This window comes from Oreochromis aureus, linkage group 23 (assembly GCF_013358895.1).
Source record: "Oreochromis aureus strain Israel breed Guangdong linkage group 23, ZZ_aureus, whole genome shotgun sequence".
Classification (NCBI taxonomy): Eukaryota; Metazoa; Chordata; class Actinopteri; order Cichliformes; family Cichlidae; genus Oreochromis; species Oreochromis aureus.
The window spans coordinates 24,233,301-24,258,169 of record NC_052963.1 but is presented as its reverse complement, the minus strand read 5'-3'; the positions used below and the strand labels follow the sequence as shown (position 1 = coordinate 24,258,169).

The following is a 24,869-nucleotide window of genomic DNA, read 5'->3' as shown; positions in this document are numbered from 1 at the left end:
AGGGTTAATAATTTCTCCACCAGGTCATTCCTGGAAATAGTCTTTAAAATGATCTCCATCACCTGCACAGCTCCAGTGATCTGATACTTCTGCACCATCAGATCTACTGTGGTAGTTCTTTTTGCTTCGAACAAATCGCTTTCTTTGATGGGTGGCATGTCATTCCACTCTTTAATCTTCAGGTGCCACTTAAAGTCGCTGAATACGTCATCACTTAAATCTTTGAGGATATCGAGAAGCATCACCATGATTTCCTGTTAAAATCAGAGCAAATCATACTGTCAGTCTGTAGAAGAGGCTTTGGAGGTCATACTGGAAAGTGGACAGAGGTTGGAACCATAATGGTGTATACAGTGAACAGAACATAGCCTTACAGAGAGCAGGGATGACAAGTTATATTTCTTCAGTTATTCACGTGATCCATATCCTCATTAATAACAGCAAATTCATTGAGTCAATACAGGAGTTAGCTAGAACAGATTCAGGCACTGACAATAATCTTTGTCCAAACTGAGAATGGCCTCACCTGTGCTGAGATTCTCCCATCTGCAGAGAAAGGTAGATGATCTGCAAGGCACCAGGGATAAGAATTATAACAAGCAAGCATTTAAAAGAGTCTTGATTTGAAATTAAACTGCAGGTTTCCCCAACCTTAGATTGCACAATGACTGAAACTAGCCCACTGAATGAACAATGGGCTCTGAGGTCAGTTCCCTGATCATTAATATGCAAATTGTCACGACCATTGATCAACAACCACTGATCAAAGACTACCCAGATAGCAAGGAAACATTGAAATAATGTTGAGTCAATATCAGGCGACGTCATTGAAGCAACGTTGAAGTGTGACGTTGACCCAACATCACTCTTGCACCCATTTTTAACGTTGAAACAACGTCAGGTTTTGATGTTGAATCAATGTTGAAACCTGACATTGATTCGACGTTATATTTTCTAACACTGTTGACATTGAAACAATGTCAGATTCTGATATTGAAACACTGTTGAGCTATGGTATTGATTTTCCACCTCTTTTCGCACAGTTGCTTTTTATTGAAAAAAAAAAAAAAAAAAAAAGGTCAATAGACATGTATCATTTGCAAAATACTTTATTAAAAGACAAAGTTTCCTATTTACATTTCTATGTTTCACGTCACTTTTTATTATTGGGATGGGGATGGATGATGTGCGTCCTCTGCGCCCCACCCGTCGATCTGGAGCATATCTGAGCCATTTCTGGACTGCTTGAGCAAAGACCAACTCAGACATAGAGTTCGCCCCTACCTGCTGCGCCAGGCCATCTAGGACAAAAATAGACACACACACACAAAAAAACAAAGACAAAAAAAGGGAATTAGAGCACATGAATAAGCTCTTGTTAATTGTCTTCAGCAGGGAGAAAGTATGTAAACTCCTAGGCTGATAAACATGAAAGTCACCAGGCGGAAATCAGCAAACTGCCGCATTTGATTCCCAAAGAGCTATAAGCTGAAAATGTGATATGTCTTAGCATGGTGTGCCGTGTATCCTTTAAAAAAAAAAGAAAAAAGAAAAAGAAAACATGGAGTCCTCGGGCTGTACAAAGTGTACAACCCGAGGACAAAACAAGCCGAAGACCAAAGACTCCATCTCCAGATTAACCGGACATGAAAGTCTTGTTATTAAGAAAGACAAAGTAATATAGCAAAAAACAGACATAGGAAATGTGAAACGCACCCAGCACATCAATTGATCCCTTTATTGTTCACTTTAGGCTCATAAAACTACAATAAATGTTAAAACTTACCAAATATGCATCTGCACAGCGCTGTCTCTTTAAATGCCCTTTTTGCTTTGTCTGGTCCTTGGTTTTTTCCCCTGCCCAGTTGAGTACAGAGGCCAGCTCCTTTGTAATGGCATAAACCATTACACGGCGGACTCGCACCTCCAGTGTGGTCCAGCAGCACCAATCAGCATAAGCGTCTCACCTATAGACACATTTTATGAGATGGAATTAGCGTGTCTCATGTCTTAAATGTGTATGCAAGTGCTTGTGTGTTTACTTCATGTAATTGATGATAGAAACATGTCATTTAGTTTTCCCTAAAGCCTGATTTTCAAGTCATACAAAGAATAGACCAAAGTATTGGCAGTACAATGTATTTCTATTCCCTTTGTTGGATATTCATTTGTTAGTTCTTGTAACTGCTAAAAGTGTTTACTAGTTTTTGCCTGTCACATATATTTGTTATACCATGTAAACTGTGAAATTCCAAGATTTTCAAACTTGCCTTGTAATAGTGGCCTCAGAGTCTCTGGAATCTACAGAAAAAAAAAAAAAAAAAAAAAAAAAAAAAAAAAAAACAACAAGATGACATTCAGGAGTATAAATTGGGTTGTTTTTTTTTAGATAAGAGTACAATGACATTGTGATGCAGCTTTAAAGCTTTTTTAAAAGCATACCATCTATAGGGAAGACATCAGACTCTGCATGCTGGCGAGATCGCAAAGCTGTGTCGGTTTGTGCCAGAGTGGCGAAAGGTGCCGGAAGTTGGGTGGGGCATTATGATGGTTGCTATCAGTGGGCTGGGGGGAAGACTGCGGAGTGATGAGGGCTGTTTAGAAAAAGATAATTTTTAAGTATTTAAGAATACAGACAACTTGTCAAAAAGTTTCCTCGTGTCAGACACAGATATGTACACAGACACTAGACAGTATTTTATTACCTGGTATTTTCACTCGAGGGGCCTGGGAAACCATTTTTTTTGTAGGCTGCTCATCCTCTGAGTCCGTATATGTGTACAGGGATTTGGTCTAAAGAAAAGAAATTAAAAACGGTCTTAAGTAATTGTAAATATGCTTTTGGCATATTGTTTCCTAAAGTTATTTTGATTTCTAACAACACACACAGGAAACAGAGACGTGCAAGAAGGTACAGTATACAATGAATTTTTGAAGTGCACAAGTGTACACGGCTTTGCATTTTTAAAAAGTTTACAAACTTCCACTTTTTGGACTATATTATGTGGTGATATTGCAGTATGCATGCACCACAGATATGTATAAAAGACAAGATCATAAATTCTTAACAATCAAAGATATGTTTGTGAATAAAAAGGTTTTACTTGTGCTTTCTTTTAAGACTGGTCTGGGTTTCTTCTTCGGACTGAAGGTCAGATCACAGTGTTCACGTAGAGATCTCTGAAGACTGCATTCTGCTTCATGAAATGTGCCTGGAAATACAAACACAATGTACGGCCAGACATACATTACGTGTGGACAAAAGGTGCAAACGCATAGAAAAATCAGCGGTTTCAAAAATACGCTGAATGCGTGTGGACGTAGCCTTATTCATTATTCAAGGCACAAGCGGAAAGTCATGTATGCGCGTGCAGCGTACAGTCACGTGGGCATGCTGCGTGAGCATTCAAACTGAGTCTAAAGTTTTCGTGTGCGAACTGAAGCGAGTGCTCTCCAATCATCAAAAGTAACAAAGTCATTGAACACGTTTATACAGTTAACTTTATGACTATCCAGAGTTGGGACCAGGAAGCAGAGTTGCAGTCTTACACGCCTCTCTGCAGCTTCTCTCCTCCTGCTACCCCCCCAAAAACCCATCTCCATTGAGACTGTGTCAGCTCCCAAAAGACAAAAACAAACTAAAACCAGCAATAAACAACTTAAACATAAAAAATCACAAAGAAAGAACAATACAGTATCCACATCTGAACCAAAGAGTAAAACAGTGAAATGTGGATTATTAAATATTAGGTCTCTCTCCTCCAAGTCTCTGTTAGTACATGACTTAATAATTGATCAACAAATCGATTTACTCTGCCTTACAGAAACCTGGTTGCAGCAGGATGAGTATGTTAGTTTAAATGAATCAACACCCCGAGTCATTCTAACCACCAGAAATCCCGAAGCACAGGGGCCGAGGGGGCGGTGTGGCAGCAATTTTTCACACCAGTCTATTAATTAACGAAAGACCAAGACAGACTTTTAATTCATTTGAAAGCCTGATGCTTAGCCTCGTCCACCCCAGCTGTAAAACTCAGAAACCAGTCTTACTTGTTATCATCTATCGTCCACCTGGGCCTTACACAGAGTTTCTCTCTGATTTCTCAGACTTTTTATCTGATTTAGTGCTCAGCTCAGATAAAATAATTATTGTGGGTGATTTTAACATCCATGTAGATGCTAAAAATGACAGCCTCAACATCGCATTTAATCTGTTATTAGACTCAATTGGCTTCTCTCAAAATGTAAAAGAACCCACCCACCACTTTAATCACACTCTAGATCTTGTTTTAACATATGGCATAGAAACTGGACATTTAACAGTGTTTCCTGAAAACCCTCTGCTGTCTGATCATTTCCTGTGTGGGGAATAGAAATATTTTATTGCTATTATTTGCTGCTATTTTATAATCATCATTAACATTTCATGTTAATAGGGATGTTGCTTTCATAGATGCACTCAGATGTTCAAAATATATTGGTATTATATTAGTCTTTATTACAGGTTCAGTTATAATCAGTTGAATCTATAATTTAAAGGTTTCTGAATGTTTTTATATTCTTACACATAGTCTTCAGTGGGGGAGAAGCTGACTGCAGGCTGACAGGAAATGCGTCTGCAGAGCATGTTTTGCAAAAGTGAAACCAAAACCAGAGTTTTGATGATGCTATTATCATCTTTTATGCATTTATACGTCTGATTAAGCTTTGATTAAGTTTTAAGTAGTTGTAGTAGATTGAAATATTTGTTTTATACATTTTACATAGAAGTTAAGATCATCACAACACAGGATGGCCTTAGCCTGGTTGCCTAAGTGAGGTCAACTAAGGTGCAGAGAGCAGATGCACACTCTGTGCACGCGCAGAGACATACACACACACACACTGTTAGGGTGTAGGTGAGAGTTGACTGATGAAGCAGTAGATGCACGATGCGAGAGCTGAGCTGGCTTACGGGAAACCACCGGGGAGAAGATGGAAGCCAGTGTACTTTTAATTGTGCCTTAAGTTGTCAAATAGAACATTTGTGGTTTTGAAGCTGATGTATGTGATGACGCAATGAGGGGGCGTCACTAAATATACTCTGATGCATATAAAACTGTATTTTGATGTTAGGAGGATGAGATTGTGGGGCTGTCTGCTTACAGAGTCCGCTCATTCTCCCACGCGTGTCATTTCATTAAAATCATCGTCTTTACCCTTTGGACCAGTGTGGTTACTTGCATTCCTCCTGTGTTTCCTTCCCTATATTTTTGAACCTTAACATTTGGGGGCTTCGTCCGAGGGGGAAGTGAGACAGGATGGAGAAAGGTCCGGCGCGTCAGGCGCTCAGGCATTGGTCAGTGGTCAAAGTGAGTGACAAGCCGGCATATAACAAAAGGTAGGCACCACCTGTTGATCTTATGAACCAAAGTGTGTCAAATTGGGCTGTGTAAATTGAAAGTCTACTCACTGAAATTACTGGTAGATGTCTGCTTTGATTTTGGTGAAAAGTTGAAGGTTGAAGTAATGATAATGATAAGGAAGTATAAGTGACAGTACTGAGTAATGAGAATAAAGGAATGAAAAGAGAATTAAAGCAGTTTGACTGCTAAGTGAATTCTTAGAAAGATAGGGAATTTGGTCATTGTGTGGGTTCAAGTCCCGTTGGTCATTTGATCTACGTGTGATGGTCAGTTCGTGGGTTCAAGTCCCTTATGTCCACAACGGGAGATCTGCCTCAATCTTGATCCTGTGTTGGGTGTAGATTGTTGTTTCAAATTATTCTAAATTTTTCTAGAACGACAGCGGCGTCTGTTAAGAAGCGCATTTTCTCCTTGGTAACGCTTGCGCCTGGGCAGGACGCTGACCCTTGACCTACCGGCGAGTAGGGATAGTACCGTCGACAGCGGGGGAGAGGTTGGGAAACTCCGAAATTGCTAGGGGTTCAAGTCCCCTATTCTTGCGCTTTTTTGGCTACCGGTAAATTAAGTTAGGGCTAGAAATCTGGACAGAGCAGTTCGAGTCTGGTCTGTTAAATTGGTCGCAAAAAACCTGAGGTTTGCCCGTTCGAGTCGGTTATGGTAAATTTTTCGAAATTTGTAGGAGCGACAAGGCCTAAAAAATCTGTGCAGTTGTAATTAAAGACGTCTGTAATATAAAATATGAGATCTATGAGTAGGATCAGTCTCTGTGTCAGTAATGCACAGCCGGATGTGCACTGATGGTGTGTGTAAACGCAAATGAGCAGCAGTGACGCGCAGAGAGGGTGGTTTCAATTTCGAGAGGACAGAGCTTTTGCTAAATGCCTGTATATAAGAGGTTGGTTTTGCTTATTATGAGAGTGTAAATACAGTTTGAATATATTAGTGTGGATGTATCGAAAATGACTGAATTTTGATAGATGTATATTTCGTGAGCCATAAATGTTGGTGTGTTTTATTTTTCAGTTATGTGTGTGTGGGGAGAAGCTGTGAGACGATGAGAGGTTTCAGTTTTCTTTTTCTTTTCCTTTTGACTTGCTCTTTCTGATCATGGAAGGCATGTCCAAAATACTCATATGAAAGCGTATTGTGTGTGATTTTAACTGTGTGAATGCTGTCAGTATTTGATTTGAGTGACTCTGCATGATTTGTCTGAGTGAGTGGAAAATGGAAGTTTGAGAGAGAGAAGGCAGTGTGTGAGACGATTACTGAATGACTAAAGAGGTTAGAACTTTTAAACGTGTGTATGAAATAAAGGAGTGGGAAATATATTTCTTTTGTGAGGAAAAGTAGGATGTTTTAAAGTTTGAAAGTGCTTTTAATTTAAGAAATCCATGAGAGAGGTTATGACAGGTTGAGTTTATTTTTTTCCGATTGAAAATACATAAGTATATATACTTGGGGAAACCCAGTTAAGAGATTATTGGGTGACTGATGCTATAAAACTGACCTAAAGAATGGTCCTGTGTGTGAAGGAGTGTTGATTGTCCTGATGTTTGAAAGAGCTCTATTTAAAAGTGTGTATGAAAGGAAGGTGTATTGTTTTTAGACCAAGACTTAGTAAAACTAAAGAGGGTTTGTAGACTGTAAATATGAAAAAAAAAAAAAAAACAAGTGTTTGATTAATCTGTAGAAACAGGAAAGAGAAATAGGAAATACTGTGCTGCTGTGTGTGAGAGAGGAAGGTGTGTGTGTGTGACTGATGATGTCAGGGGAGCACCCAGAGAAATAGACAGAGTTAAATTCTAAGAAGCTGAAGCGAATGCATGTTTTAAGAAAAAGTAATAAAGTAATAAAATTATATTAATTACAGGTTTTAGAAAAGAGACAGACCGAGAGAAATAAATACAGGAACTAACAATTACATTAATGAATTGAAAATGCACGTACACAAACTGTTACATGTGAAATTATGGTTGGAAAGTTTAATAAAGAAAGCAGTTTACACTCCTTTAATTTCCAGAACCAGTGTGTCCCCTAGGTCTGATAACACCCTTGCCCAGTTGGCTCCTGTAGTAGGCGGGCATGGAAGGCTGGACAGCCCATGACGGGTAAGATCCCACCTCGAAACCCTGGGACAACCTAAGGCAAGGCGCAGTCACGATTGCTCGAACCTAAGTCCCGGAGTGACCTTGGAGTCACTGGAGGAGGCGGGATTTAACAGGTAAGGCCACTGGGCACAGGCGAAGGGGAAATGTCATTCACAATGACCAGTGATGAGCCAAAGAGAAAACACACCCTGTCAAAAGGAGTTTGGAACACTGGAAAAGAAACATTTACAAGATCACAAAGATCATAAAGAAACATTTATAAGAATCACACATACAAACAGAAAATGCACTAACCTTACACAGACAAGCTCATGAAGATTAATGAACAGATAATGATTTAAAACTTGGCTAAGAACACAAACATACGTAATTAAATCAGCCTGCTAATTTCATGAGGGTTAAAATGGTGTGAATGTTGAAGAAAATACACTTAAAACACACTTGGATAAAATAGAGTTGTGGAATAACTCAAACGAAGCTGTATGACAAGGGAGTGAGTTATGGAAAAAAAACAAAAAACAAAAGAGAAGTGTTTAAAGTAGTTTAAAAGGTGACTTAGGAGTGCTCTTGCACTGATTTATCAAAGTAAGTGATTAGTATAGAAAGAAAATGAAAATAATTCAATAATGTGATAAGGTTTAAACATGTATTTCTCTTGTTAAGTTGGCTGTTGAGCTGTGGGTTTATGCAAATTAGCTGGAGTGAGTGAGTGACAAAGACACTTCCTGTGTGCGTGTGTGTCGGAGGCTTTCAGTTCAAGAGAGATCGGGGCTGATGAAGAGTATTTGGCGAAAATATAATGGTAAAGTATCAGGATATTTGATTACGGTGGTCAGGCCTGTTCAGAGGGGCAGATTTGGACAGGAAATTTATAATTTAAGGATGATATGTGGTTGAAATTGGTTTTTATCTTGTGCTGAATGAACACATGGTAAAGTGAGGAAGGGTGACATTGTGCAAACGGTCTTTGATCTTTTGACGAGGTTTTCGGTGTGTTGAATGGGTGAAATTTAAGATTGTTTTAGATTTTTGAGGCTGTTGTTTCTATTTAAAGAGAGGGAGTTTTGATAAACATGGACATGTCTAAAGGGGCCCATAGTTTTTGTAACAGTGCACTTAGAGAAAAACCTGTCAGGTGATTTTGTTTTGTACTTTGATGAGCTAATAATCAGCTCTCTTTTTCATTTTGTTCTAAGCAGGCCTGGAAGAGAGTGAGCGGACGGCGTTGACAAAATTACCAAAATACGAAAATCAGGTGGGCTTTACAGATTATAATTGATTACAATCAGAGACTGATTGGCGGCAAGTCTCTGTCTAAAAAATGATTGCAGCGTGTCAATCCAGTCAAAAATATAGAGAACTATTTTCCTAAAAAGGAAAACGAAATAAAACAAATGCAAATGATTGAGCTCATTTTGCTGATGTGGAGCATCTGATGACGTGCGCAGAAGGCTGCAGTATCAGCAAAAAATATCATGTGTGAATGCGAGTGACTGGACTAAGGTGGGAATGAATAAATGTGGACAGATTTATCATGTGAGGAAAAGAAAGGGGATGCTTTGTTTTGCTTTTGCCATAAACAGGACAAGTGGGAGACTTAAATCTGGGGATGCTGATTTTGGGATATTGATGTTTGTTTTGAGAAAATTATTTACTGGGGTTGGATTATGTTATTACATTATAAAATGCTAAAAGGGAAACATTGTTTGGTGTAACTTAAGTTACCATGAACTGAGGTGACACATGATTAATAACTGTTTTGTTTAAGTTTGTTTTTGTCATGACACAGACTGGATCATAGAGGGAGAGTATGAAATGTAGAGTACAGGTTTTGTTTCCAGGAAGTTCCAAGGATCCAGAGTTCAATGGAGCAACGAGTTGGAGAAGATTTGACATGATGATAAAATTGATTTTGTTCCTTAAACACAGGTTTTCAGGGCTGAAGCAAAACACCGGAGAGGAGAATTGCTGAGCTGTTCTGAGAAATGAAATGACTAACCTTTTTCCTTTTAATTTCCTAAGCTTGGGTGGAGCATTTTGAGTTTTTGCCACATGAGATGTGTCAAAAGAGGGATTTAAGATTTAATTTGTTTAATTTGAAAGGGGTTTTACTAGGATTTTATAATGATTGGGGTTGTTTGATAATCTAGATATAGTAAAACTGAAGATTTGTTAAAAGAAAGGAGTAAAATGAACTGAATTCTGTTTAGAAGATAAATTGCTGGGGTTAATAAGAAGTTGTATACAAAACTTAAAGGGGAAACTGTGGGAATAAAGGATATGCTTTGGGGAAGATTAGTGAAGATTTTACTAGTAGAAAATGTGTGATTTTTTCTTTTGACTTTTAGGATAAGTTGTTATAATGTGGGCTTTAGAAACAGATAGTAAATAGATTTATTTCTAGGGTAGAGGAGAGCTTTTATGAGGATGTTAAAAGTCTCGCTGACTCAAATGAATAATATTGGAGATTATATATGTAGAAATGATTTTCATACACATTGCATTTTGTGCCTTTGACGGAGTTGTGGCTCAGAGAGTCGTCTCTTGAGGGTCACAAACTTTTGGTTAACGTTATGATTAGCCAATCTACTGTGAGAATGACCTGAGTTTTGAAGGATTGCACACGCTTACAGACATATAGAGCTCATTAAGACCTGACAGTATTGATTCCAGGCAAAAGGCCTGAAATCCATTTAGCATTTAACTGAATAGGAGTTTCGTTTGTAACTAAATTGGGTGACATGTAAAATATGGAGATAACACATGCAGTTCTAAATTAGTCCTCTTATATAAAATGCAGTTACAGGATAACAAATACTTGTTGAAGGGATCAAGTTTTTGCTTTAAACCAGGTCCAAGGGGAAAAAAGCTTATGTATTTTGGTTAAAACTGATAAAATATAATGACTGATAAAATATAATTAGAATGTACCATTACATTAAGAGTAGTAAACTGAAATAAAATGATATATTAAAACAGGTTATAACACAGGAACTGTGAGTGTTACAATGAAGTTAGTGTCAACACACAGAAGTTGTTCCTAGGGAGCTTTTAGCTATGATGAAAGTTATTTAGGAGCTAATGATCATATGTTTATACTTAGCTGAGTAAAATGGTTGTTTTTTCTTTGATCCTTGTGTAGAATAAGTGGTTATGATGATTTTTCTTGTGAAAGGTGATTTTAGGCCAGAGCTGTGACAGTTTTGTGCATAGGATGTTGATGATCAGATAAGGAGCAAGAGGAAGCACATGCAGAGACGTGCTTCCTTGATTCTCTTTAAAGGCAGTGCTTGAAGAGTTTTACAAATGCTGAGTACGGTTGATTAAGATTTGAAAATAAAAGTCAAAAACCAAATACGTAATTAGGTTCATGTTTTGAGTAACATTAGGTTGAGTAACATTAGGTTTGAATAAAGAAGACAACTGAGGGACATAAGGCAGGGAAGCCGTACTAGGGAGAAAGTGTTTTGTTTCCTTTGCAGGTGGCCAGAGTTCCACTAGAGTGGGACCCAGAAGAGGAGCAGAGACCACTTAAGCATGAAGTGTTCTCAAGTGGGAGCGGGCATTTTATAACTAAGACCACCTAGATGACATGAGGTTGTCTGATTTGTTAAGTCACAGGATGCCAAGAGAGGTCAGAGCTAAGAACAGTGATCCTAAATGTCCATGACGTCAGGGGTGGACAGGGAAGCAGTTGAATGGGCCAAGGAGTGACCCAACATAAATGTATTGCGACCTCTGGTGGTCCAGAGGTCGAGAGTGGGAGTGTGGGGAATAGAAATATTTTATTGCTATTATTTGCTGCTATTTTATAATCATCATTAACATTTCATGTTAATAGGGATGTTGCTTTCATAGATGCACTCAGATGTTCAAAATATATTGGTATTATATTAGTCTTTATTACAGGTTCAGTTATAATCAGTTGAATCTATAATTTAAAGGTTTCTGAATGTTTTATATTCTTACACATAGTCTTCAGTGGGGAGAAGCTGACTGCAGGCTGACAGGAAATGCGTCTGCAGAGCATGTTTTGCAAAAGTGAAACCAAAACCAGAGTTTTGATGATGCTATTATCATCTTTTATGCATTTATACGTCTGATTAAGCTTTGATTAAGTTTTAAGTAGTTGTAGTAGATTGAAATATTTGTTTTATACATTTTACATAGAAGTTAAGATCATCACAACACAGGATGGCCTTAGCCTGGTTGCCTAAGTGAGGTCAACTAAGGTGCAGAGAGCAGATGCACACTGTGTGCACGCAGAGAGACATACACACACACACTGTTAGGGGTGTAGGTGAGAGTTGACTGATGAAGCAGTAGATGCACGATGCGAGAGCTGAGCTGGCTTACGGGAAACCACCGGGGAGAAGATGGAAGCCAGTGTACTTTTAATTGTGCCTTAAGTTGTCAAATAGAACATTTGTGGTTTTGAAGCTGATGTATGTGATGACGCAATGAGGGGGCGTCACTAAATATACTCTGATGCATATAAAACTGTATTTTGATGTTAGGAGGATGAGATTGTGGGGCTGTCTGCTTACAGAGTCCGCTCATTCTCCCACGCGTGTCATTTCATTAAAATCATCGTCTTTACCCTTTGGACCAGTGTGGTTACTTGCATTCCTCCTGTGTTTCCTTCCCTATATTTTTGAACCTTAACACCTGATAACATTTACATTTACAATAATTGATTACACAGCAGCGGAGAGTAGACTTTATCAAAGTAGATGTCTTTCTGAAAGTGCTGTAACTAAGTTTAAGAATATAATCCACCCACTGTTATCATCTTCAATGCCCTGTACCAACATAGAGCAGAGCAGCTATCTGAACACTACTCCAACAGAGGTCGATTATCTTGTTAATAATTTTACCTCCTCACTACGTACGACTCTGGATACTGTAGCTCCTGTGAAAACTAAGGCCTCAAATCAGAAGTACCTGACTCCGTGGTATAATTGTCAAACACGTAGCCTAAAGCAGATGACTCGTAAGCTGGAGAGGAAATGGCGTGTCACAAATTTAGAGGATCATCATTTAGCCTGGAGAAATAGTTTGCTGCTTTATAAGAAAGCCCTCCGCAAAGCCAGAACATCTTACTATTCGTCACTGATTGAAGAAAATAAGAACAACCCCAGGTTTCTCTTCAGCACTGTAGCCAGTGTTACGGGTTCGAAATTGAGGATGAGAGTAAAACAATGATGGTCCAGAAAAGGTCGTTCAAACAATTGATTTTAATGAATGCACGCAGCGTGGAGAGGTGTAAACTGCCAAACAGTTGTACATCTCTACCCAAAATACACTCTAGATTGCTTTTATAACATCAGGGTATTGTAACGCCCCTTCTTGCGTTTACAAGCACATAATTTGCATGTACAGAACATTCATGTATTTTAAGAATTAACTGCAACATAGAGGTTCCTCCTTGTGGCATACTCTTAAGAATATAGTGATGATCTAAGGCCTTTGAGGTCACCATGGACTGGACATCCTTCCGTCACCTGTAACTAAGCAAACTCAAATGCAACAAGAAGCTGAATACATTCAGGCCTTTGCTCAGCTACTTTTTTTTACTGAAACAATATACTCAGCATATGAGTTATGATATATATATATATGTTTAACTCAATCATTTTAAAGTAGTTATAACTGCACCTGTAATAAACATGTTAATATTTGATTATGATAACCCCTATAATATAAATTATAACATAATGCCAGCAACTTCAATAAATGCTTGGATGAAATGATAATTACTGCAATGATAAGATGATGGTTATGTAAAATAATCCCTGTAATTCCACAATTCCCTCTCTTGACGTCTTCCAAAGACGTCACTACACTATTCCCAGGTCCACTACCTTCGCTCTGACCCTCTCTAGCCGCCCCCTGACTCAGCAAATCAGACAACAACCTCATGTCCTCTAGGTGGTCCAGCAATAAAACACCAGCTCCCACTTGAAAACACTTCATGCTTAAGTGGTCTCTGCTCCTTTTCTGGGTCCCTCTCTAGTGGAAATCTTCTCCTGTAAGGGATAAAAACAAACAACCTCTCTCTGCAACACCTTACTAACCTACTGTGTTCATCTCAGGTTCCTGTCATTATTCAAAGTTGGTTCCCAATATCATATCAGGCAAAATCACAAACCCTACTGTGACGTCTACTTTGTTAAGCTCTTCAGTTAGACTCTGTACCGGTTTGCCAATCTGTGTGTACATGTCTCTACACTTTTAATGTCTAAATTCACATCTGGATGTATGTGCACTTGTATGTCTATCTGCATCTATGAGTCAATGATTTGTCAGATATAAGGCGTTAATGTGAGAAATGTTTCCTGACTATTAACTCCTGATACTCAAGGAACTTTCCTGTTTGCCCAACCTCCTAGGTTTGGCCTTTTACACTTTTACTAAAGAAATTTTAACAGAGCCCAAAAAGATTTTTATTTTGCTCCTGTGCTTGACAGGATAAGCGAAGTTATTTTTGTTTTGTTTTGAAATTTTTCCCTTCTGTGTGTGTGTGTGTACATAAGTAAGAATATAATAATAATCAACCTAAGATCCCTGGTTTGCAAATGATTTTCTGCCCCCGCTGCAGGACAACATCCTACATCATTTTGTAGTGAGTCTATGTTGGCTAGTTTAATACAGATATGTAACAGTTGCTTGATTGCATGGCCCACTCAGAGTTGCACAGTTTCAAAGTATGTGGAGATTTCAATACACATTTCTTGGCTAATTATTTATTTATTTTTCTATATTTTGAAACTATTGAGGTGCCATTTAGAATAACTATGAAAACCCCCATATGTACATATATATATCAAAATCAAGGGCATATCTACACTTAAACACACACTCAACCATTTCTCCTTCACTTGTTTAAAATACTCGTCCAGTCTCAGCACACACCAACAGCAGATCTCTTCATGAGACCATCTTCAGGTGCATTTTCTAACTTGGTCCTCCTGACTTCAGTTCTTGTTTTTCTACATTTTTTCTATGGAAATCAACCCACTTTTTCACAGTTTAAACATAGTTTACTCACATTTCTAGCCTGATTGTTTCCCAATAAAAGTGAAATCAAACATTACATTTGATTTTACTTATGTATTATCCTGTTCTGGGCTCTATCCATTATATTAACTTTATTTAATCTCAATACTCTCTATGTGTGTGAGCAACGCTTTTAGTCTTATTAAACACAACCCAAGTAAAATGCACACCATCCCCATGTCAGCCTAAATCTCCGCTAAAAAGCACACTTCAAAGTTTTCTATCTGGATTTATGCCTCCTTTGGCTTCAAGCATATACATAACATGCAAAGGTTACTGTTAATGCCAGTTAAACAAGTTTCCATTATCTACGACATTTTATTTCACCCGGCTCACCTTCACACATTTCCTATTCACTTATTGCATATTTATCTTTAACACCTTTTACCTCAGGAGTTGCTAAGCAGAAACAAAGCAACCTGTGGTCCACCTTTACCCTGTAAAATAAACCCCTGTCATGTTTGTGTCTGTAAGCATGTTTTGCATTCATTCATTACACTCCACGCCATTCCTACAAGTTAGGAGCTATAAAGTTGAAAGCTACATCAAGTCCAGGCCTTTGGCCTGGCCTATATTTAAATCATGTGTGTTTGTAAGCGTGCATGCAATTCACCTGCTATGTTCTCATCATCCCTCAACATGTATCACCTGGACACTCTCACCAGTGAAGCTTAAAACCTGTTTGGACGGAACATCAACTCTAAACAAGCACAGTTATGCATTGTGTATAAAATGAACTCAACCTGTACATAGAGACGTCACTGTTATGACCAACATCGACCTCTGCACAGCTCAGATGCCAGTTGCAAGAGCTCTCTAACATTAGAATCATCAACTGTGACTTATATAGTGTTATTTCGGTACTTTATACTTCACACATTTTTGAACGTTGTTTATATGGGGAGTTCCTCTTTTTGTGTCTATATTTATTAATATGCCTTGTGCACTAAAGCTTCCTGTTTTCAGTCTGGCTGAGCACTCGCTTTGTGAGTATAAACTGGCCTCTACAAGCCTTCATTAGCAGATACACATTACAAATACTTCATATATACAGAGAAAAACCCAATAATCCACATTTCACTATTTTGTTCTTTGGTTCAGATTTGGATTCTGTATTGTTCTTCATTTGTTATTATTTTGTCATAAAATAAATCAACCAAATAACTTAAGCTGTGTGACAGCACCTTGCGCTTCACGCCCGACTGTGAACTGCCCTGAAGCTACACCCCTTTTACCCCATTTACTTTCTCAATCTTAGTTTAAACTATTCCTGACCTTCTCCTTCTCTCGTCTGATCGTCTTAAGCACGTCCTGTACCAAATTTACTTCCTCTTTTCAAGTCCCACATTTAATTACAAGCTCCAACACATTTGCCCTATATGGCTGTTCCAACGTGTTTCCTGTCAACTTAACAGAGTTATTCTCAGAACTCAGAAAGGTCACGTAGACATTTGCTTAGTAACCCTAAAGAGCACCTTTCATGTAGCTAATCGCATATATTAACACCCCCCTTTTTGTGACACATCTCATGTGTTACAAACTCAAAATCCTTCACTCGAGCTTAGGAAATTAAAAGAAAAAAGTTAGTCCTATCATATTAGGCATACATGCTCCGGCCCTTCAAACCTGTATTTAAGGAATGAAATCAAATTAATCATCATGTCAAATCCTTTCTTGGCTCCATCCACAGCCTGCATCCTTGAAACGTCCTAGAAACAAAAACCTGTGTGTTAACCAGAACTTCACATTTCATACTCAGTTTTTCCTCACTTATGATCCAACCTGTATTATAAAAAAAGAAAACTTAAAACAGAAAAGTTATCAATCCTGTGTCTAACCTTAGTCCAGTCTTTTGTCAGTGTCCAGTCGGTCCAACCTATGGTCTGCCTCGTCCGTCCAGTCACCATCCATTTACACACATTCACTCACACGCATTAACATCAGGTATTGCTGACAGTGGAGACTATCTCGCAAATATTCAGTCTTCACTCTCAGCAACATCAACTCATTTATTTGTTTTACTTTGTTTTTAAGAAAATAGTTCTTTCTGCTTTTAGACTGGATTGGCTCGCGGCAATCCTTTTACTTTGTCAGCGCTGTTATCCACTCTTTTGCAGGCCTGCTTAGAACAAAAATGAGAAAAAGAGAGCTGATTATTAGCTCATCAAAACACAAAACAAAATCACCTGACAGGTTTTTTCTAAGTGCACTGTTATAGAAACTATGGGCCCTTTTAGACATGTCCATGTTTATCAAAACTCCCTCTATTAAAATGAAAAACAACAGCCCCAAAAAATCTTAAACCATCTTAAATTTCACCCATTCAACGCACTGAAAACCTTGTCCAAACTGCACCGTTTTACACACAACCATGTCCCCTTAGACACTTCACCATACTTAGATTCAGCCTAACACCTTACAACAATGTGTCAACACTAATTTATACACCTCCTAATCAAATTTGCACCTCTGAACAATCTACCCCTCCTTTAAGGCCTCAATCACACACACACAGCAAGCTCCTCTGTCCACATTCACACAAGCTCTCAAACTTTTTCCATACTCAACCATATCTCAACAATTTAACTTGGCAAAAGAAATACATGTTTAAACTTTATCACATTATTAAATTATTTTCATTTTCTTTCTATACTAATCACTTACTTTGATCAATCAGTGCAAGAGCACTCCTGAGTCACTCTTATAAACACTTTTCTTTTGTTTTTTCCATCTATTTTAAATCTTTCCATCAATTGTATTAACCATTCACACCATTCTCTCACTCATACAAGCAGCAAGCAGATCTTCATTGCATGTGCTTATGTTCTTAGCCAGGTTTTTAATCAATATCTGTTCATTAAGCTTCAGGAGCTTGTCTTTATAAGGTTAATGCATTTTCTGTTTGTATGTGTATGGGTATATGTTATTTTGCATCTATGACTTCACAGTCTCCCAGACTTCTTCCCAACTCTCCAGTTAAGCAGTCAGTTTTCTTTTTCCCCGAGTTACTAACCCACATTTTGATTTCCCACCTTAAATTACCGCCCTCCTGGTCTTCAGCCAGGAGCTGGGGCTTACTTTTCAGGTTCCTGGACACATGCTGTGAACAATTCAACCAGAAACTTGCCTTAACTTTTCCATTGATGTTAACTTCTAACTTTCTTCCGACTGCTGGATCTGGAGAGCCGGTCCAAGTCTGCTTTACTCCTGAAAATAACAAAACTAAGACATTTTCATTATTATCACCAGTGGTTAAATAACCCATTTTCTGTCTCTGGTCAGAAACACCAATTATGCCATGCATGTAAGCGTGTTCTTCCTTGCGTTATGTGGTCATGTAAATGCAGTGAAAGCTGTTCTCTTCATTGCATCCTATATATTCATATTTAATTTATTCATTTCACCACTGAGCTTTAGGTTCAAACTATCTCACTTCTGATTCATTTCAAACATAATCTCACATGTAACAATTTGTATGTGTGTTTTCTATTCATTAAGGTAATGACAATTATTTCTTTCATTATTCTTACCTTTTCTAATGTTTACCTCTTTGTTATGCTATGGTGGACATCCCTAAACAATTCATGAGTTCAGGTTTCAATTTTCAATTCAATTATATCCTATATTCTCGCAGTCAAACTCGTCCAGCTTCATCTCTCACTGGTCCTCTCTGCACAATGTCCTGTTCGGGCTTCAAAGCTCCAGCAAACACAGTCTCAACTCAGCTGCTGTCTTCTTCTCTGTTTCTTTACAGTCTTTCTTTCAGATTTAGTCCCAGCATGGCAAAATATCACTCAATGTCCAGTGCTCTTCCACAATTCTTTATCCCACTGTTCAACTGCCCAGCCTGTATTTTCACAGTACATGTTACATTACTCTTACATGCTGCTGCTGGTCGTCAGTCGTCATCAGTGTTACTGGATCAGTGGCACTGCCGTTTGCCTGCTGTATTCAAGTCCACGATGTTCTATCGGTCTTCATCAGGCGATTAACTGTCCTTTGAACTTCTCCTCCGCTTCAGGGACAAAGTGAGAGATCCAGCCGCACAATTTCGAGCCAAAGACTGGCTTATTCTCCCAATTCTTTTAATCTACTTTTCTGCTGCTGAACTCAAGGTTCCAATGTTGAGAGAGTCCACCTGTATCGACACACTTAAAGCATACAATTAATAATATATTCATTTTTCTTAAAGGCTTCATTTGCTCCATGGGCCTCGTCTGTCTCTCTGTGTTCTTTCTATACACACTCAGTTCCCATATATGGGCATGCACAGTTCCTGTTCACTATTTCCTGTCGCTGCAGCCCCGGTACACAGAGCAATATTTCCTGTTCCTCAAACTAATCTAACTCCTTTGTTTTTTGTTTTCTTGAATTAAAAACACTTTCAAACTTTAGCACATCCTACTTTTCATCACACAAGAAATATATTTCACACTCCTTTATTCCATACACACGTTTAAAGGTTCTAACCTCTTTAGTCATTCAGTAATCGTCTCACACACTGCCTTTTCTTTCAAACTCCCCCTTTTCACTTACTTAGACAAATCACACAGTCACTCAAATCAAATACTGACAGCATTCACACAGTTAAAATCACACAAAATACGCTTTCATACGAGTATTTTGGACATGCCTTCCATGATCAGAAAGAGCAAGTCAAAAGAAAAAAGAAAAAGAAAACTGAAACCTCTCATAACATCACTGAAGGTCAAATATCTTCATAGACCCAAAAGTAAGCATATTATTTCCCTAGTCAAAAGTCAAACCGTTACTCACAGTAATTTTTAATCTCACAGCCTTTGTGTTTTGAATCATGGTCAGTGGCCCCTATTTCACAGCAAACACGCACCTCTGTTTCAACCAGCCCTGTCTGACCATCCGTTATTGGAGTCAACACAAGACTAAACGTAAAGCCAGTCATATCTCTGCTATCTTCTTCCAAAACTCCATGGTCTGTTTCCTCCATGGAGTGTACAGGTTACATTACAAAACTACATTTGAAAGCCAATCGCACACATGCAAAATGAGACAGACATGTATCATAAAGTAGTCATCGTATTTAACAACCGTAATGCCAACAAAGTAGAAATAAAAGCAATTCTTCCCTTAAAACACCAATATAAGTCGTCCTTAACCCAGTCTCTGCAGTCAGTCATTAGTTACTCATTAGTAAACAGGAAATGTCACTCTAAATAAGTCACAGGCATCTCATTTACATAGACACAGACACACAATCTCAAAATAACCAGCCTGCTGCAGCGCCCGTGGCAGACAGAGCCTATATACAAACATAGAAATTATAACACAGAGACGTCTGATAAATTAAATAATATTTACAAGGCCTTAAATTGCACAACCTACATAATTTAGACAAAATTTGAATTAACCCTCCAAGGGACAAACTCCAAGTTTTTGATAATCAATGACCCAGTATCAGGTCCAACCTGTGTCTGGTCTAATTGCTAAAGTTCCTAAGTCAATTTAAAAGCGTCCAACGCCCAAGGTCCAACCTTTACTACCCAAAAAAGTGCATAAACCGTTCCAAACGGTAAAGTGGTCCAACCACTAGTTATTCTGGAGTGCCCCAAGCTCCACAGTGACCAACTGACTATCCCTCATAGAGGACGGAGTCTAAGCGTCCCTGACTCCGGCAAGCGTTACCTCTGAGCGATGCACTTCCTAGAACTTTCCACAGTTCCGTTCTACATGAATTTAATTACGTTTTAAAGACATCCTATGAAACCACCAACCCACTTTATTGATGCCCAAGCCCAGCTTTGTATTCAATTATAACTGTATGACCATATACAGATTTCAAATGACCTATTTCCTAAATTCAGTAGTCCAACTACTTTAAATTCTCTTTCCTTAGCAGTCCAACTGCATTTAAATCCTCGTAGCAGTCCAACTGCTTTTCCTTTAATCAGTACTGTCACTTAACCTTACATTATCATTACTTCAACTTCAATTCTCATGAGATTTTCACCAAAATCAAAACAGACCTTTATCAGTAATTTTCAGTGAGTAGACTTTCAATTTTGTCAGAACCAATTCAGCACTGTTTGGAAATAATTCAACAGGTAGTGCCTTACCTTTGAATAAGCCGGCTTATGTCCACTCACTTCGACCACTGACTCGTGTCTGCCTGTTTGAGCACCTTGGACCCTCTCAGTCTCAACCTCCAACTCTCTCTGCTCAACCCGGGCCAATGCACCAAATGTTACGGGTTCGAAATTGAGGATGAGAGTAAAACAATGATGGTCCAGAAAAGGTCGTTCAAACAATTGATTTTAATGAATGCACGCAGCGTGGAGAGGTGTAAACTGCCAAACAGTTGTACATCTCTACCCAAAATACACTCTAGATTGCTTTTATAACATCAGGGTATTGTAACGCCCTTCTTGCGTTTACAAGCACATAATTTGCATGTACAGAACATTCATGTATTTTAAGAATTAACTGCAACATAGAGGTTCCTCCTTGTGGCATACTCTTAAGAATATAGTGATGATCTAAGGCCTTTGAGGTCACCATGGACTGGACATCCTTCCGTCACCTGTAACTAAGCAAACTCAAATGCAACAAGAAGCTGAATACATTCAGGCCTTTGCTCAGCTACTTTTTTTTACTGAAACAATATACTCAGCATATGAGTTATGATATATATATATATGTTTAACTCAATCATTTTAAAGTAGTTATAACTGCACCTGTAATAAACATGTTAATATTTGATTATGATAACCCCTATAATATAAATTATAACATAATGCCAGCAACTTCAATAAATGCTTGGATGAAATGATAATTACTGCAATGATAAGATGATGGTTATGTAAAATAATCCCTGTAATTCCACACCAGGCTGACAAAAAGTCAGAGCTCTACTGAGCCAACAATCCCTTTAACGTTAACTAGTAATGACTTCATGAACTTCTTCACAAATAAAATTTTTATCATTAGAGAAAAAATGACCAATAATCATCCCACAGATGTAATATTATCTACAGCTACTTTTAGTACCATTGATGTTAAGTTAGACTCTTTTTCTCCAATTGATCTTTCTGAGTTAACTTCAATAATTAATTCCTCCAAACCATCAACGTGTCTTTTAGACCCCATTCCTACAAAACTGCTCAAAGAAGTCCTGCCATTAATTAATTCTTCGATCTTAAATATGATCAACCTATCTCTAATAATCGGCTATGTACCACAGGCCTTCAAGGTGGCTGTAGTTAAACCTTTACTTAAAAAAGCCATCTCTAGACCCAGCTGTCTTAGCTAATTATAGGCCAATCTCCAACCTTCCTTTCATATCAAAAATCCTTGAAAGAGTAGTTGTCAAACAGCTAACAGATCATCTGCAGAGGAATGGCTTATTTGAAGAGTTTCAGTCAGGTTTCAGAGCTCATCACAGCACAGAAACAGCTTTAGTGAAGGTTACAAATGATCTTCTTATGGCCTCTGACAGTGGACTCATCTCTGTGCTTGTCCTGCTAGACCTCAGTGCTGCGTTTGATACTGTTGACCATAATATCCTATTAGAGCGATTAGAACATGCTGTAGGTATTACAGGTACTGCACTGCAGTGGTTTGTATCATATCTATCTAATAGACTCCAATTTGTTCAAGTAAATGGAGAGTCCTCTTCACACACTAAGGTTAAATATGGTGTTCCACAGGGTTCAGTGCTAGGACCAATTCTATTTACATTATACATGCTTCCCTAGGCAGCATCATTAGAAGACATAGCATAAATTTTCACTGCTATGCAGATGACACGCAGCTCTATCTATCCATGAAGCCAGGTAACACACACCAATTAGTGAAACTGCAGGAATGTCTTAAAGACATAAAGACCTGGATGGCCGCCAACTTTCTGCTTCTTAATTCAGATAAAACTGAGGTTATTGTACTCGGCCCTGAAAATCTTAGAAATATGGTATCTAAGCAGATTCTTACTCTGGATGGCATTACCTCGGCCTCCAGTAACACTGAGGAACCTTGGAGTCATTTTTGACCAGGACATGTCCTTCAATGCACATATTAAACAAATATGCAAGACTGCTTTCTTCCATTTGCGCAACATCTCTAAAATTAGAAATGGGTCATTCCTACTATTCGGTGCCATTTCAGTGTGATCACTCTTCATCAAAAAATACAAAATTTTGAATTATTTTAACATTTCATCTAAAAGAGGGATTTTCAACCTATAAGAAAAATGTATTGGTCCAGCTAAGGATATTATATTATAATATTTTTAAAATCAAAGTCTTTACCCATGACGTGCCAAATGTCCACCCTGTTACAGGACATTCAATTTTCTATTAATAACTGTTTTGAATACACAGTTATAGTAATATTTACATTTTCTAAAAGCTACAATGTCCCTTTTTAAAATCTGCAAGGAAATTTCAAGGAAGTATTTTAAACAAGCATTATATTGAAAGAAGACAGGTTCAGTTTTAAGACACAGTGTAATTTCAAAAGATTGTTTTTAGATTCAAAGGGAATATAAAAAAAAAAAAATTGGCTCCATTTTTAAGTAACTTAATTTTGCTGATTCATTCCTCCCAATAACCAAAGAGACATGCATTATGTTTGTTGATTTGATTTAATTAACAAAAGAAACACACAGGTAACAGGGTGGACAGAGGAGAAACAGGGTGGACAGGAGGTAACAGGGTGGACATAACATCAGTGACAAAAATACCACCTTAAAGAAACTTTGAACACTTTCACCATGCCCGTCCAACCAACACAGGTAGATACATGTCCACATTAAACAAGCAAATTTTCACTGTACACCCAACATAATGAACATTTTCTCACACCTTTTACCTATGCAACAGACCAGCAACTCCAGTTTTTTCAAGGAAATCCCACACTTTCCTCTCCAGCTGAACTGACCTCTTATTCAAAGGTGTTGGTTCTTTCATCAGACACACAACCTGGTCATCCCTATACCAGGTTATGTCCTCACGTGGACTTGGCCAGTGGAACTTGTTGGTCCCGTTCTTGTGCATGCATTTCACTTTAACATCCTCTTCAACCTCCAGAATGATTCCTGGGTAGGGTTCACCATCGTAGTTGATAATGCACCACTGACCAATATGATCTTTTGTGATGTTCTCAGGCCGGGTTGGTCCCTCAGTGCAATGTGGACTTGCCTCTTGACTAAGGCTTATCTCCTTCAGGCCATAGCATTCACAGTCCAGTACACCTTTGTCTGCCTGGCAAAGGCAGGTTATGTCCCTGTATTTTATTGTTCCTGGAGAGAAACTGAGTACTTGGTGGATTTTCATGGTTCCTTTGACAGGCACAAGTGTCGGTCCATCAATAATTTCTTTTACTTTCCTCTCAACATCATCTTCTCCCACAAAAAAGTTCCACTGAAGTGCCCATGTCTCTCAGCTTGTGAAACATAGCTTCTGCGTTGGGATATCTCCTCCATGGCGGACAATTGTGTCAGCTGACCTTTTAAGGGTGGCTCCAATACCATCTGGAGCCCCTTTCCATGGCTGGCCTCAAAAAGTTCCAGCTGATGTTTTTGAACCCTTTTTGAATGGCTCTTTTGAGAGCAGGTAAAGTTGCCCTTTTGTTTGTATTGTGTAGCTGGACCATCGCTGAAGACATGGAGGTGTTTGATAAGAGGGTATCTTTCTCTGATCATGTCTAACACAGGGTCAAGATGGGCCCATATCGCAGGGGGATCATGCCGCCTGGAAGGTGAGATAGAGCAGAATGTTACTGGTGACTGTTCAGCTGCAGTGTACAGTACTCCAGTATGTAGGGTTGCCTGCTGGTGTGACCCTCCGAAGTGGACTGCTTGTACTTCTTGAGAAGTACAAGTACTCCTCTACCTAATCAGCAAAGCATTGAACTGTCAACTCTTCTTCTAACCTTGAGGGTCCTGGTTGCGGGGCATTTTCTGGCTCTAGGGAATATTCTGGACTTAGGGGAGGAGTATTCATAGCCTCAAATTCTGTCCTGCCTTTGGCACTAGCCCTCTGCTTTCTTTTCCTTTCTCGCCACTGCTTTCTCTGTGCTCTCTTCTGTCGTTCACTGAGATCTGCCACTTTCTTTTTTTTCCCTTCCTCTCTGTCCTTTCTCCACTTCTCTTTCTCTTTATTGAGATATATCTGTCTTCTCTCAGGGTCAGCATCACGGCGTGCTCGGTGGCGCCGCTGCTTCTCCGCAGCAGACATTGGTGCCATTCCCTGAAAAATGTATACTATTCAAAATCTTCTAAAAGTATATATATACAGGTTAATAATAATTACCAATACACACTTGT

The 24,869-nt window shown here is 38.6% G+C and overlaps 1 protein-coding gene across 1 annotated transcript in view; it reads right to left on the bottom strand.

The window, feature by feature from the left end:
- Positions 1–24,869, bottom strand: part of LOC120436496 — a 69,702-nt gene that overhangs the window by 28,531 nt on the left and 16,302 nt on the right. The window contains exons 9-10 of the mRNA XM_039607552.1: positions 527–567; positions 63–254 (exon numbers count right to left, since the gene is read on the bottom strand). Coding sequence (XP_039463486.1) covers positions 63–254; positions 527–567 — 233 coding nt within the window. The remainder of the gene's footprint in view (positions 1–62; positions 255–526; positions 568–24,869) is intronic.